This window comes from Coenobita brevimanus, chromosome 82 (assembly GCF_032717465.1).
Source record: "Coenobita brevimanus isolate Jiangsu-jjx chromosome 82, ASM3271746v2, whole genome shotgun sequence".
In the NCBI taxonomy this organism is placed as follows: Eukaryota; Metazoa; Arthropoda; class Malacostraca; order Decapoda; family Coenobitidae; genus Coenobita; species Coenobita brevimanus.
This window is the reverse complement of record NC_137035.1, coordinates 14,868-30,000: the sequence shown is the minus strand read 5'-3', so window position 1 is coordinate 30,000 and position 15,133 is coordinate 14,868. Positions and strand designations below refer to the sequence as shown.

General features: G+C 44.7%; 1 protein-coding gene across 1 annotated transcript; it reads right to left on the bottom strand.

The window, feature by feature from the left end:
• Positions 1-3,340: 3,340 nt before the first annotated feature.
• On the bottom strand, positions 3,341-4,267 carry LOC145409651 (uncharacterized). The gene has a single exon (XM_080280003.1). It carries the CDS (start codon positions 4,265-4,267, stop codon positions 3,341-3,343), a length of 927 nt encoding a protein of 308 aa, XP_080136129.1.
• Positions 4,268-15,133: the final 10,866 nt, after the last annotated feature.

Genomic DNA, 15,133 nt, shown 5'->3' with positions numbered 1-15,133 from the left:
AGTAACTTCAAGAAAGCTGTCAATATGTGGGGAAAAGATAGTTTTTCTTTAAGACATTGGAACAAATGCGACAGTAATGATGTCAATTTATTTCTGATGACATAAAGCATCAAATCTAGGAAAATTTGTGGTGACATATTATGGGGAAATATTCCAAGTGTTTGCCCCCCCTGGCAAATTTCCTGGATACGCCACTGGCTCACCCCCCTCTCTCTCACATACCTCCATCCCATCCTTCCATCTCATCTTAGGCCTCCCCTCCCTCTCCTCCCCCCCCTTCACCTCACATACACTCTCCTCGCTTGTCTCTCGCTCTCCATCCTCTCCACATGGCCAAACCACCTCAGTGTAGTTTCTCCTAACGCTTTCTATCACGTTCACATTAACACCACAACGCTCCTGCACTTCCTCATTTGTCAGTCTGTCTTTCCTTTTAACTGCACATGCTCCTTTCAATAATCCTCTCTCCATCCCCCTACCCTCAGCGAAACATATTTCTCATTTGCAATGAGCCTGGTATGGTATGGGTAACAAGACAGCCACGCACCCCGGAGCTGGGCATCACACGCACCCCCCCCCCCCCGCCCGACATTAGGTGACTGAAGGCGAGGGAGGGGGTAAGCCGGTAAGGTAACCGTTGGTGTGGCAGATGCGATCATGCGAGTGTAGACGGTTTGGCGCCATGGGCTAACCGTCGGAGATGTACACCCTAACCCAGCAAGAGCGACACTGAGGCTCACTGACTGCGCTGTTGTTGTTGTTGTTCGATTTCCTCCCCTGGTAGAGAGGGCCGGGCCTTCATTTGGCCCAGTCAGTGAATGGGACTGAGTTCTAACGGCTGCCTGCCTGAGTGATGCTTCTATTTGTGGTGTAATATTAACGAGTGCGATGTCTGGGTTAGGTGGGTTGGCAGGTCTTTCAAGTTTACGAGTGGCTTGGCAGCGTAGGATGTAGTGGAGGAGCGGGAAGGGGGTTTCAGCGTTGCAAAGGTCACAGGAATGCGTTTGTGCTCCGCCTGTTTGCATTTGTGCCTTGCACTTATAACCAAGGCGTAGTCGTCTTACTTTTTTAATTGTTTTATTTTTTGAATGGCGGTTGATGTTTAATGGTACGTACTTGGTTGCCTTAGCGTACCAAATAGCAGAGGGGGAGCCGGCTTGGGCTTGGCTTTCATGCTCTTTATGATTTATTTCTATTGCCCTTTTTTTAATTGTGTTTTTTATTTGATTTATGCTGGGGGCTATATCTCTCTGTATATGTGGGAATTCAGTGGCTTCTCTTGCCAGACGATCAGCTGACTCGTTGCCAGAGATACCTACGTGGCTGGGGATCCAGTGGATCGTGATTGATCCGCCAGCATTTCGTATTTCTCGGGCGGTGGCTTTAATGTTCGTTATGAGTTTTACGTTGTCTGTCTGTTCTCGTTTGGACAACGTTTGGATGGCGCACTTGGAATCTGTGTGAATTATAATATCTGATGTTGGCTCGATTTCAAGTGCGTCATCCATTGCTGCTAATATTGCTGTCAATTCTGTTTGTAAGGTGGAGGCGCCATCTGAGACACGTAGTCCATACGAGTTGTTACAGCTCACTACAGCGACTCCTGTTTTGTTGTTATTGACGGAGCCGTCAGTGTAGTATGTTACTGAATCGGGCGTGGTGAGGGCCTCGATTCGCATGAGGCTCTCCTTAGTTGCCTAACGGGAGTGAGGGCTTTAGGGGGAGTCGGCTATAATGAGATTGAACAGGGGGGGGCCCAAGGCGGGAGAGGGTGGTAATCGTGACTTGGTGTGTCTGGTGGGAGATTGATAAGGGGCTTAAGATTGAATGTATGAATGGCTCTGGCTACACAGTGGCTCCAAGAGTTTTTGAGGATGTCTGGATGTAAATTAATTGCTGCTTTTAGTCTTGTTGTAAGTGGGAGGGGGGAGTTATTACGTATCAGTTTGGTTGTAAGGTTGGCTACTCGCGCTTTAATCCTAAGGTTAAGGGACTCGATGTTACATTCCATACGCAGATTACACAGTCGGGTCCACATAGGGGCTCCGGTCATTATTCTCAGGGCTTCATTTTGTATAACTTCTAGCTTGTCTGCCAGTCTAGGAGTGATTGTGGGGAGTGCTGGTGCCGCATAATCGACAATTGACCGTACTGCTTGGATGTAAAAAAGGCGGAGGACGTTGTAGGAGGCTCCCTCACCCTTTCCTGCTATGGCTCTGAGGGCGTTAAGACGTAATTTAGCTCTGTCACGTAGGTGGTGAACTTCGGTGTTAAAAGAGAGATTCGTATCAAAATATACCCCCAGGTATCGGTGGGTGGTGACATATTCTATGGGTGTGTTGCCCAGAGTGAGTTGGACTGGGGGTAGGAATTCTGATGGGAAGTGCTTTAGTTTTAAGGGGTTTGATTTTAAGCCCCAGTTCTTTGCATTTACTGTGTAAGGTGTCGAGGGCCCTCTGTGCTTTGCGCTGATAATTACCCCCATAAATGACCAGAGTGATGTCGTCTGCGTAACATAACAGTCGAGTCCCCTGACCTAAATTTAAGTGTAAAAGACATTCTATTAACGAGTTAAAAAGGGTGGGGCTTATAACGCTTCCCTGTGGCGTGCCATTTATGTGCTGGTGTGCGTTGGAGACTTGTCCCTGAAACCTTACTCTGGCTTTACGGCCTGAGAAGAAACTTTCGAGCCACTTCAGGAGGCGACCCTGAACTCCCCTGATTGCGAGAGTGGCCAGGATCGCCTCCGGACACGCTAGCTCAAAAGCCTTCTCGAGGTCTATAAATATAGCAAGGCCCTTGTCGCCTCTAAGCTCTGATAGAAAGGAGCTTAGACACTCAGCTTGTGCCTTTATTTTTGGTAAAGGCGAATATGTGGCTGTGGGGGGAGGGGGTAACCCAGTCCAGACGGCTTTTAATGAGTCTCTCAGCAGTTTTGCTGAGACAGGTGAGCAGGGAAATGGGCCTATATGTGCGCGGGTCTAATGGCTTTGGAATCGGGTGTATTAAGGCTTCTTTCCATTGTGGTGGAATTTCCCCGAGGCGCCACGAGTGATTGAGGAGCTCTAATAAGGCAGCTTTGGCAGTGGGACCGGCATGATTAATCATGGAATAAGTTATTCCATCAAGTCCCGGGGCTGTGTCTGTACTTGTTTTGATAGCATGGTTTAATTCCTCGGGAGTGAACTCGTGATCAGAAGGGGCAGGGGTGTTTTTATTTTCCCTAATCAGCATTATTCTTTCAGGGTGTAGTTCTTCTTGTTGCCGTCTTGTTGTTGTTGGTAGTTGGTTGGGGGAGGTTCTCAAGGCAAAAGCGGCCGCTAATCTCTCTGCCTCGCCTTTAGGGTCGGGGTGAGTCGGGGGGCGAGCGGGGCGGGGGTGATATAGAATTTAATTTTCTCCAGATGTTACCAGTGAGGGAGTGTGCACCTAGGGACTTACACCATTTCAGCCAGTGTTGTTCTTTGATGGAAGCTTTCTCAGTGTTCGAGTGTCTAACAACTGATTGGAGGTAACTCAGGCTTGCAGGGGTGGGGTTGTTTTTGTGCAGTTTTTTGGCTCTGTTTATTCTTTTATTTAGTTCTTTGACTCTATCGTTATAGTACCAATAATCTTTATGTGAGTGGGTGGGGGGGCTGGTGGTGGGAATAGCCTTAGAGGCAGCCGAGCGAAAGGCGTTAGTAATTATATTTGTATGTTCCTCCAGGTCGTTAGGGGGGTCGAAAGAGCAGGCTTCCTCTAGAAAGTCTGTGAAGAGGGCCCAGTTAGCTTTTTTAGGATTCCACTTTGGTGCAGGGTTTGGGGGTTTTGGGAGCTTGGGAATATTGATCTGGCAAGTAATGGCGTGATGGTCTGAGGCCAGTGTGGGATGAATTCCCCAGCTGGCTAAGTTTGCAATAGTGGTGGTTATAAGAGTTAGATCTAACCTACCCCCCCTTAGATGAGTGGGGGATTGCGTGTCATTTAATAGAGATATTTCGGGTATATTGTCAAGTGCGGTAATAATGTGGCGACCCGCTTGGTTGGTTGATCTAGAACCGAGGCGGGGGTGGTGGACATTAAGGTCGCCGCCTAGCAGGATGTGTTCTGTGGTGGATGTGGCCAGAATCTCATCCAGGTGTAATTCTGCGTCTTGATGGCGATAGACGTTATATAAATGTAGTTGAGTGGAGGCTAGTGTGATGCTTCTGCCTTGAACTTCAACTCCCTCCCCACAATCCGGTAGAGGGTGGATTGGTTTGGTGGGGATGTGGTTTCTGATTAACATCGCTGTTCCACGGTGGCCTCCTCGTGAATAAGGGAGCGTATAGGAGGTGAAGCCTCGTATTTTAAGTGTTTTATTGGCAGGGATTAGTGTCTCTTGTAATAGGAAAATATCGATGTTGTCGTTATGTGCGGTTTCTACACTGCGCTGCTGGCATGGGGGTTTTATAGGTAAAGTCAGACTGATGGGCGCCGCACTGGGGGCGGGGCTTGCAACAACGAAAACTCCCATAAAATAGAGGGGAGCCTTATGTAACTTCGACGAATCTTTATACTGATCATTGTCTTTTCGTTTTTTTCTCTCTCTCTGTCTTGTTCTTGCGTTGCCTCCATGTTAAGCCCCGTACACACTGGGCATCAAGTTGTGCAACAAGTTGCGCACGTGTTGAAAATCACCATGTCACTGCATCAGCCTCGCGTGATGGTGACAGGCAAGCAGCGTGGAGTCAACATTGTATGTGCTGCCCTCGCGCGGCGATGACGACTGACGTTGGCCTTGACAATCCAATGGTGCCACTTACACAAATTTTGTGGGTAATTCACTGTCAGCTTTTGAAAACTGTACAGTACTGAACGTAGGCAAGACCATGGGAGATATTACATACAACTTAGATAACAAAGTAATTAGTAAATCGGAATGCGAGAGAGATCTAGGAGTTATGGTTAGTAAGACCTCAACCTAGGCAGAAGTGTATTAATGCTAGAAATAAAGCAAATAGGGTCCTACGATTTCTTTCGAGGAGCAATTTTGCAACTTTATCTAGCATTAATAAGGCCACATTTAGACTACGCCGTGCGAGGTGTTAATGAGAGGTATTCCCGAGGGTGGGGTGGGGTGGGGTGGGGTGGAGGCAGGTGTGAGGCTGAACCCCATGTGATTATAGTGCTCCAGGCTGTCTATTAATATCTATATTTATTTATCTATCTAGCTATTTTTAAACCTATCTATCTATCTATCTATCTACCTATCCATGTCTACCTATCTGTATATCTATCTATCTGTAGTTCTATAACATTTTCTCCTTCTCTCTCTCCCCCACAATCTCTCCCCACTTCCCTTCCCTAGCTTCCTCCCCACCTCTACCTCACATTTTGTCTTCCACTCCCTCCACTTCACCTCTCTCCCCCCCCCTCCCTCTCTATCCCTCCTTCCTCCTCAACTACCCCCTTCCAAACACCCCCAGGGCCTCCCCCCACCCAACACCCCAAGGGAGGAAGACCGCCCCTGAGATATACCTGATAACCCACGTGTACCTTGCCTACCTCACCTGTTTTACCTGTGTGTGTGTGTGTGTGTGTGTGTGTGTGTGTGAAGAAAATGTGTGTAATTCATCATATGTACACTATTACAATATGCCTGTGTGTACGCCTTTGTGTGTATACGTGTGCGTCTACAAATATGTGCGAATATCTTAAGCAATACGGTACTAATATTCCCTTGTGAGTTGCCAAAATAATATTACTACAACAGTATCAACGTTAATTTACAGTACTGGGATTTATGGAGAAACAAACCCGCTACATAAATACATAAAGCGCTACATACATTTACAAATCTAGCTGAAAGACTTAAACGCATTATTATTATTATTGTTATTATTATTATTAAAGTATTTGTTTAGATTTTACTGCTTAATTCTCTGTCTGTCTGTCTGTCTGTCTCTCTCTCTCTCTCTCTCTCACTTCCTGATAACCCACGTTCACCTGTGGCTTCGTCAGCAGGTTAAAATCTTTTGCTTCCCCCCCCCTCTCTCTCTCTCTCTCTCTCACACACACACACACACACACACACACACACACACACAGATGAGGCCCCAGATAAGGTCCACCACTTCACACTCATTGTTTGTTTTCGTGTCCACACCAATGACCTTCTCTCTCTCTCTCTCTCTCTCTCTCTCCCTCTCTCTCTGTTAACCCAGTATTTCTTTTATCTGTTTCTCTCTCTCTCTCTCTCTCTCTCTCTCTCAACTTTACAATCTCAACACCTTCAGTCTTTTCACCTCCAAGTAATTTGTCTTCCCTAGGGTCATTTTCGCTTCACCCCCCCTATAAATCTTGCCCTCCTACAGCGTCCCCTTCAGCGTCTCAGGCGGAACAAAGGTCAGGGGAGGCGTAACAAAGGTCAAATGAGGTCTTATCATATATATAAATGATCTAGACTTAGGAGTCAATAGCAGAATCAGCAAATTTGCCGACGATACAAAAATAGGGCGTATCATTAACTCGACTGACGATTGCCATTACTTACAAAAAGACCTCGATACATTGTCCAAATGGTCTAAAACTTGGCAAATGGAATTTAACGTTGAAAAATGTAAAGTACTTAACGTAGGCAAGACCATTGGAGATACTAAATACAGCTTAGATAACAAAGAAATTAGCAAATCGGAATGCGAGAGAGATCTAGGAGTTATGATTAGTAACGACCTTAAACCTAGGCAACAGTGCATTAATGCGAGAAATAAAGCAAATAGGGTCCTAGGATTTATTTCGAGAAGCGTGAGCAATAGATCATCTAAAGTAATACTGAAACTTTATCTAGCATTAGTAAGGCCACATTTAGACTACGCAGTACAATTTTGGTGCCCTTACTATAGAATGGATATTAATTCGTTAGAAAATGTACAGAGAAGAATGACTAAAATGATACATGACGTCCGGAACCTGTCATATGAAGACAGACTGAAAAGACTAAATCTGCATTCGCTAGAGAGGCGTAGAGTAAGGGGAGACTTAATTGAGGTGTTTAAGTGGATGAATGGTATAAATAAGGGAGATATTAGCAAGGTACTTAAAGTGAGCATACAGGATAGAACTAGAAATAATGGTTTCAAACTAGAAAAATTCCGTTTCAGAAAGGAAATCGGTAGAAATTGGTTTGGTAATAGAGTAGTAGACGAATGGAATAAGCTACCTAGTAAAGTAGTTGCTGCCTCTTCCATTGAGAGTTTCAAGCATAGGCTAGATAAGCATATGACAAATAAGGGGTGGATATAGAATAAAGAAAATATTATAACCAATACTAATTCAAAAATAAATTTTCTTTTCAGGTTACACTATGATAGTCTCTATTCTCCTTTCACACTTTCCTGTAAAATGTCCACGCCAGTTTTTCTATACGGCGTGGTGTTCTTTCTGACTTTTTCCTTCCGGCTTCGGCTGGAGGGTTTGGAGGGCGGGGGAGAGCCTTCTTCTTTGCTATCCTTATCTCATTCTAGTAGTTCAGTTACTCTTCTAGGAGCTGCCTAGCATGGGCCAACCGGCCTACTGCAGTTATCCTCTCTTCTTATGTTCTTATGTTTAAAACTCCGGGATTAGGACAGTGGGGGTGGTGGTGGTCGGGTCTAAAGTATTAATGAAATAGATCATCTAGAGTAATAATGAAATTGATCATCTAAAGTAATAATGAAACTTTATCTAGCATTAGTAAGGCCACATAGATCATCTAAAGTAATAATGAAACTTTATCTAGCATTAGTAAGGCCACATTTAGACTACGCGGTACAATTTTGGTGTCCTTACTATAGAATGGATATTAATTCGTTAGAAAATGTACAGAGAAGAATGACAAAAATGATACATGACGTCCGGAACCTGTCATATGAAGACAGACTGAAAAGACTAAGTCTGCATTCGCTAGAGAGGCGTAGAGTAAGGGGAGACTTAATTGAGGTGTTTAAGTGGATGAAGGGTATAAATAAGGGAGATATCAGCAAGGTACTTAAAGTGAGCATACAGGATAGAACTAGAAATAATGGTTTCAAACTAGAAAAATTCCGTTTCAGTAAGGAAATCGGTAGAAATTGGTCTGGTAATAGAGTAGTAGACGAATGGAATAAGCTACCTAGTAAAGTAGTTGCTGCCTCTTCCATTGAGAGTTTCAAGCATAGGCTAGATAAGCATATGACAAATAAGGGGTGGATATAGAAAAAAGAAAATCTTATAACCAATACTATCTATCTATCTATCTATTGCCAGACGCCTCAATCCCGTTTGGGGTGGCCATGTGGAGAGGTTGGAGGGTGAAAGACTGACGAAAAGAGTGTATGTGAGGTGAGGTGGAGGGGGGAAGAGGGAGGGGGAGGCCGAGGATGTGATGGAGGGATGAGGTGGAGAGGTATATGAGAGATGGGGGTGTGAGTTGGGAGCAGGGCAGTGATAACCAATACTAATTCATAATTTTCCCTTTTCAGGTTACACTGTGATAGTCTCTATTCTCCTTTCACACTTTCCTGTAAAATGTCCACGCCAGTTTTTCTATACGGCCTGGTGTTCTTTCTGACTTTTTCCTGCCGGCTTCAGCTGGAGGGTTTGGAGGGCGGGGGAGAGCCTTCTTCTTTGCTATCCTTATCTCATTCTAGTAGTTCAGTTACTCTTCTAGGAGCTGCCTAGCATGGGCCAACCGGCCTACTGCAGTTATCCTCTCTTCTTATGTTCTTATATGAATGCTAAATGGTTCACGGTACTTGTCTCTCTCTCTCTCTCTCTCTCTCTCTCTCTCTCTCTCTCTCTCTCTGATGGTTTAGGCCTGTCACCCATTTTTCTTTACATCTCAGGTACACAAAAGGAAAATAGAGTCTGTGTAACATTCCTTTTATTTCTGGGTACTGACCGGGTGGGGGAGGGATTAGGGAGGTGGGGGAGGGATTAGGAGGGTGGGGGGAGGGAAGGAGAGGAGGAGGAAGTGGAGGGAAGGTGGGGTAGTGGAGGGAAGGAGGCAAAATGGAGGGATAGTGAAATGGAAGGGTGTGAGAGAGAAGGGTAGGTGAGAAAGGGAGGTTTGGGAGGAGGTGAAAGGAAGAAAAAGAATGAAATGGAGAATGGAATAGTGGGAGGGAGAGAGAGAGAGAGAGAGAGAGAGAGAGAGAGAGAGAGAGAGAGAGAGAGAGAGAGAGAGAGAGAGACAGAGAGATTATGGAGACTAATGAGAACAGCAAACCATATTACCGAAGGAAGAAAGGATGGATGAAAGAGGGAGACGAAAAGAAAAGAAAAGAATGAAGAGAAAGGAAGGAAGGAGAAAGTGAAGGAGAGAGAGAGAGGCCAAGGAGGAGGAGGAGAGAGATTAAGACAACAAGAGGGATTAAGGGAGGGAGAGGGAGGTATGGAGGAGGGAGAGGGGGAGGGAAGAGAGGAGGGAAAAAAAATTAAGAAATAGCCAGAGTATAAACGAAGAAGGAAGAAGTGAGAAACAATGAAGAAAGGTAGATTAATAGACAAATAGTTATACACAGATAGATAGATAGATAGATATATGGACTGACTGAGAGAGAGAGAGAGAGAGAGAGAGAGAGAGAGAGAGACGAAAGAACAAGCCATCTTATACCAAAAAATCCAAATTGCATCTCTCTCTCTCTCTCTCTTTCTCTCAATACCTCAAAGGAGGAGGTTGAACTGTTTGCTCGACATGTGAGTTTTATTGCGGGTTGAAGGATATTGACGAGTTTGTGTGTGTGTGTGTGTGTGTGTGTGTGTGGCTGATCTGATGGATGGTGAAGAGATGGAAGGCTGGATGGTTATGTAAGGACTGATGCATTAGAGAAACCGCAGATGCAGACAGAGATCAAGTTGGTTTATGTCTGTATGTTTATGTATGTATGTATGGATAGATGGAATAGAAAAATATTTATTAGTCAATTTTCCACCTGATTTTTACCTGTCTGTACGTATGGATGTATGCACGTATTTATATGCATGACTGTATGTACATAAGAACATAAGAAGAGAGGACAACTACAGTAGGCCGGTTGGCCTATGCTAGGCAGCTCCTAGAAGAGCAACTGAACTACTAGAATGAGATAAGGATAGCAAAGAAGAAGGCTCTCCCCAGCCCTCCACACCCTCCAGCCGAAGCCGGCAGGAAAAAGTCAGAAAGAACACCACGCAGTATAGAAAAACTGGCGTGGACATTTTACAGGAAAGTGTGAAAGGAGAATAGAGACTAACACAGTGTAACCTGAAAAGGGAAAATTATGGATAAGTATTGGTTATAAGATTTTCTTTTTTCTATATCCACCCCTTATTAGTCATATGCTTATCTAGCCTATGCTTGAAACTCTCAATGGAAGAGGCAGCAACTACTTTACTAGGTAGCTTATTCCATTCGTCTACTACTCTATTACCAAACCAATTTCTACCTATTTCCTTACTGAAACGGTTTTCTAGTTTGCAACCATTATTTCTAGTTCTATCCTGTATGCTCACTTTAAGTACCTTGCTGATATCTCCCTTATTTATACCCTTCATCCACTCAAACACCTCAATCAAGTCCCCCCCCACTCCACGCCTCTCCAGCGAATGCAGACCCAGTCTCCTCAGTCCGCCCCCACATGACAGGTTCCGGACGTCATGCATCATTCCTGTCACTCCTCTCTGCACATTTTCCAACGAATCAACATCCACTCCACAGCAAGGACACCAAAACTGCACTGCGCAGTCCAAATGTGGCCCTACTAATGCTAGTTAAGAACAGGGTAGAGACTGCCATGGTTTTGCAATAGAGTAGTAGATGAATGGAATAAACTACCTAGTAAAGTAGTTGCTGCCTCTTCCATTGAGAGTTTCAAGCATAAGCTTGATGAGCATATGACAAATAAGGGGTGGGTAAAGAAAAAAAAATCTCATAACCAATACTAATTCATTCGTTTCCCTTCCCAGGTTACGCTATAATAGTCTTTTTTTTTTTTCCTTTCACACTTTCCTATAAACAGTCCACGCCAGTTTTCCTATACTGCGTGGTGTTCTTTCTTACTTTTTCCTGCCGGCTTCGGCTGGAGGGTTTCGAGGGCGGGGGAGAGCCTTCTTCTTTGCTATCCTTATCTCATTCTAGTAGTTCAGTTACTCTTCTAGGAGCTGCCTAGCATGGGCCAACCGGCCTACTGCAGTTATCCTCTCTTCTTATGTTCTTATGTACATGCTGAAGGGTAAGATAGTAAAGCAAGAAGGTTCACCCCGCCTCCAAACCCTCCAGTTAAAACTGGCAGGAAAAATTGAGAAAAACCACCAAGTAGCATGGAATAACTGATATGGAAATTTCATAGGAAAGACTGAAAAGGAAAAGTTACATCTATAATACTGTATCAATTTCATCTATAAGGTACCACGCTAGGGCTGTCTCACACAGGACCGGTGTATTGGTATTAGCTGGGGTATTTTACTGTTAGGAAGCTTACTAACACCTCTTCCTGACCAATTTATTTCTGCTTCTGCTCCGTTACTATATTCTACTGTACTCATGCAATCGATGACGATATGAAGACATAGGAAGCCAACCAGGGGATAGTAATGAGTCGTTTGGAGAATAATCGGTAAGGAGGAGGGAAAAACACTGTTGGGAGGAGACTGGTATGTAGGGAGAGTACGGTTTCTATAGGGTCACACACACACACACATAACCCCTACCCCGTCGCTCCGGAGGGCGTACATGCATGCATTCAGACATATTTATACATACAGTATATACATGCATTATATATATATATATATATATATATATATATATATATATATATATATATATATACACAGTACATACAGAGAGAGAGAGAGAGAGAGAGAATAAACTGGCTTAAACCAACACGAACTGGTGCATCGCTCATTGTGAAAACATTGTTCACCTGTGTCAAGATTTTTTTTTTTGATCGATTGAACGCAGGTATGCTAAGTTTATATTTTAGAATAAAGCATTAGAATGGCCATACAATATACATCTCAAGCCAAAAGCAATGCATTCCGTCGGACAAGCAGACAAAGCAGCTGGAAGGTGAGGTGAAGAGTCAAGATGCAAACTACAGAGGAAACAAAGGCAAACATTCTCTGAGGCTCACACTGCGCTCACGTCCCTGGGGATTGTCATGGAGGGCTGAAGGGAATCACAGGTCACAAGATCCACCTGTCCATACTTGCCACTCCTTAACCCTTTCTTCCCTATGTTGCTCTCTCTCTCTCTCTCTCTCTCTCTCTCTCTCTCTCCAAACACACCACAACAAAATGTAAGCAAAAAAGTATATATATATATATATATATATATATATATATATATATATATACGTGGAGGGATTGCATATACCGGTAATGACTTTATTGACGTGGAACAAAGTGTACAAGTCCTGGAGTATGATAGTGAGAGAGGGGCGCGCGCACACATGCGCATACACAACACACACACACACACACACACACACACACACACACACACACACACACACACACACACACCAGAGTATATTGTCCCTTGAGAATTAGCCTCCCTCCTCAGGTCACACACACTCTTGGCTGCCTTTCATTTTAACTTCCTTCTTCCTTATGTATTATGAAACTTATCTCTACATCAAATCCTTTATCAATACCCCTCTTATGTTTCCTTTTTTCGCTCGAGAGAGAGAGAGAGAGACAGACAGACAGAGACAGAGACAGACAGAGATGAGTTGAAGGGGAGAGGCTGGTGCAGTACATTTAAGGTTATTAAATACGGCGATGAATTACGGATGACTTGATGAGCCTTATAATGGGATACTGACTGCATACTGTAAGTACAGCATGATAAATACAGTATTTTCCTTTGTATTTCAAGACCATGAAAACAGCGATTATAAAATATAATGAAAACACATCACAACAAAATGTTACAAAAAACGTACATACATACAGAGAGAGAGAGAGAGAGAGAGAGAGAGAGAGAGAGTAGCACCAGACAGGTGAAGATGTCTTTCCAGATTAGACGATACACCTGTACTGGTCATCAAATGGATTCCTAACCTCACTCACGCACCTCCCACCCCACCAGCCACCAATCACAGACATTCCAGTGGGAAGAGAGTGGGATGAGCTTCTCAGCCACCTCTTGCTGTCGCCACTTTCAGTCTTTGGGGGTTTCATTTCTTGGAAAAGTCAAATCTGCTCTGTGTGTGTGTGTGTGTGTGTGTGTGTGTGTGTGTGTGTGCGTGCGTGCGTGCGTGTGTGTGTGTGTGTGTGTGTGTGTGTGTGTGTGTGTGTGGAGGGTGGGTGATGGGTGGCATAAGGATATGTGTGGGGGGAGTGTTATAGAAATGCTTGTGTTCATGGGCGCCTACGTGTGTGTGTGTGTGTGTGTGTGTGTGTGTGTGTGTGTGTGTGTGTGTGTGTGTGTGTGTGTGTGTGTGTGTGGAGGGTGGGTGATGATTGGCATACGGATATATGTGGGGGGGAGTGTTATAACCGATTTAATTTAGCCCAGTCCCACCTAACCTATCAATATTTGCTCGAAATGAACCCTGCCTAACCTCGAATGACCTAATCCAACCTAAATCAACCCAGCCTAATCTAGCTAAACCTCACCTAACCCAGTCTAATTGTATTTAACCTCACAATCTCCCCTAACCTTGCCATACCTAACCTAACCTATTCTGACGCTGCCTAACCCTATCTAAAGCGACCTAATCTCACCCAGTATAACTTAACCTAACAATACCTGACCTAACCCAAACCAGCCAAGCCTAAAATGACCTAATCCAACCGAACCTAACCCAGCCTAACCCAACCAAATAAAACCCAACCCAAAACCTATCCAAACCGACGTATTCTAAAGCAATCTAACCTAATCCGTCTATATCTAGTCGAACTGAAGCCAACCCAACCAAAAATTACCTAATCAGACCAAACCCTGCCCAAATGACCTAACCTAACTTTCGATCGGCTATATATTCGTTAAGAATTTTTTTGGCTGCCTGAAAGTCTACGGATGTCACACGCCAAGTTTCGCTCGTTCTGTGTACTATAGTATGAGCGAGAGAGAGAAAATGTGTGTGTGTGTGTGTGTGTGTGTTTGTGTGTGAGTGTGGGTGTGGCGATGCGTGTGTGCGAGAGATAGAAAAACCCAACTGTCGGTGTGAACCAAAAGGCAGGAGTGGCCATAAAGAATTTTCATGTACACCATTGGGGCTCCTCCACGTGATTCATAGGCTACGCCTTCGCCATCAGACATAAGTGATACCGTTATAGGAGATCCCTGGCCACAGCAGACCTACTCCCCACATCAGACCTACTCCCAAAAGCAGACCTACTCCCCACAGCAGACCTACTCCCCACAGCAGACCCACCCTCACAGCACACTCAGGCATATGTGTAGCTCTGGTGGGCTAGAACAGTAAGTGCTTCTGTTATACAAGACCCCTGGCCACTGGAATCCTTCTCTACTCCAGTGTATGCCTGGTGCGATAAAGCTGGTTCCTGCAGCCTTTAAGATAAGTACATATGAAGTGCCATTGAAAAGAGGTGTAGGTGCTGCCTCGTTTGTATCTTCATAGTGTTCCACCAGGTCGTCGGCAGATGTCTAGGATGCTACTGTGAGAAACATCGAGATCAATGGTTCATCCTGTTACAACATTCCTTATACCTGGCCCCTGCAGTACCTTTGACAAACAGTAGTCCCTTTACCTGGCCCCTGCAATACCTTTGACAAACAGTACTTCCTTTACCTGGCCCTTACAGTACTTTATTTACCTGGTCCCCACAGTACCTTTCACAGCAGTCCCTTTACCTGGCCCCTGCAGTACCTTTGACAAACAGTGGTCCCTTTACCTGGCACCTGTAATACCTTTGACAAACAGTAGTCCCTTTACCTGGCCCCTGCAGTACCTTTGACAAACAGTAGTCCCTTTACCTGGCCCCTGCAGTACCTTTGACAAACAGTAGTCCCTTTACCTGGCCCCTGCAGTACCTTTGACAAACAGTAGTCCCTTTTACCTGGCCCCTGAAATACCTTTGACAAACAATAGTCCCTTTACCTGGCCCCTGAAATACCTTTGACAAACAGTAGTCCCTTTACCTGGCACCTGCAATACCTTTGACAAACAGTAGTCCCTTTACCTGGTCCCACCAGTACCTTTGA

What these genes read in the sequence shown, in the direction of transcription:
- LOC145409651 (XM_080280003.1), bottom strand. Translation starts at nt 4,267, where the DNA reads ATGTTAATCAGAAACCACATCCCCACCAAACCAATCCACCCTCTACCG.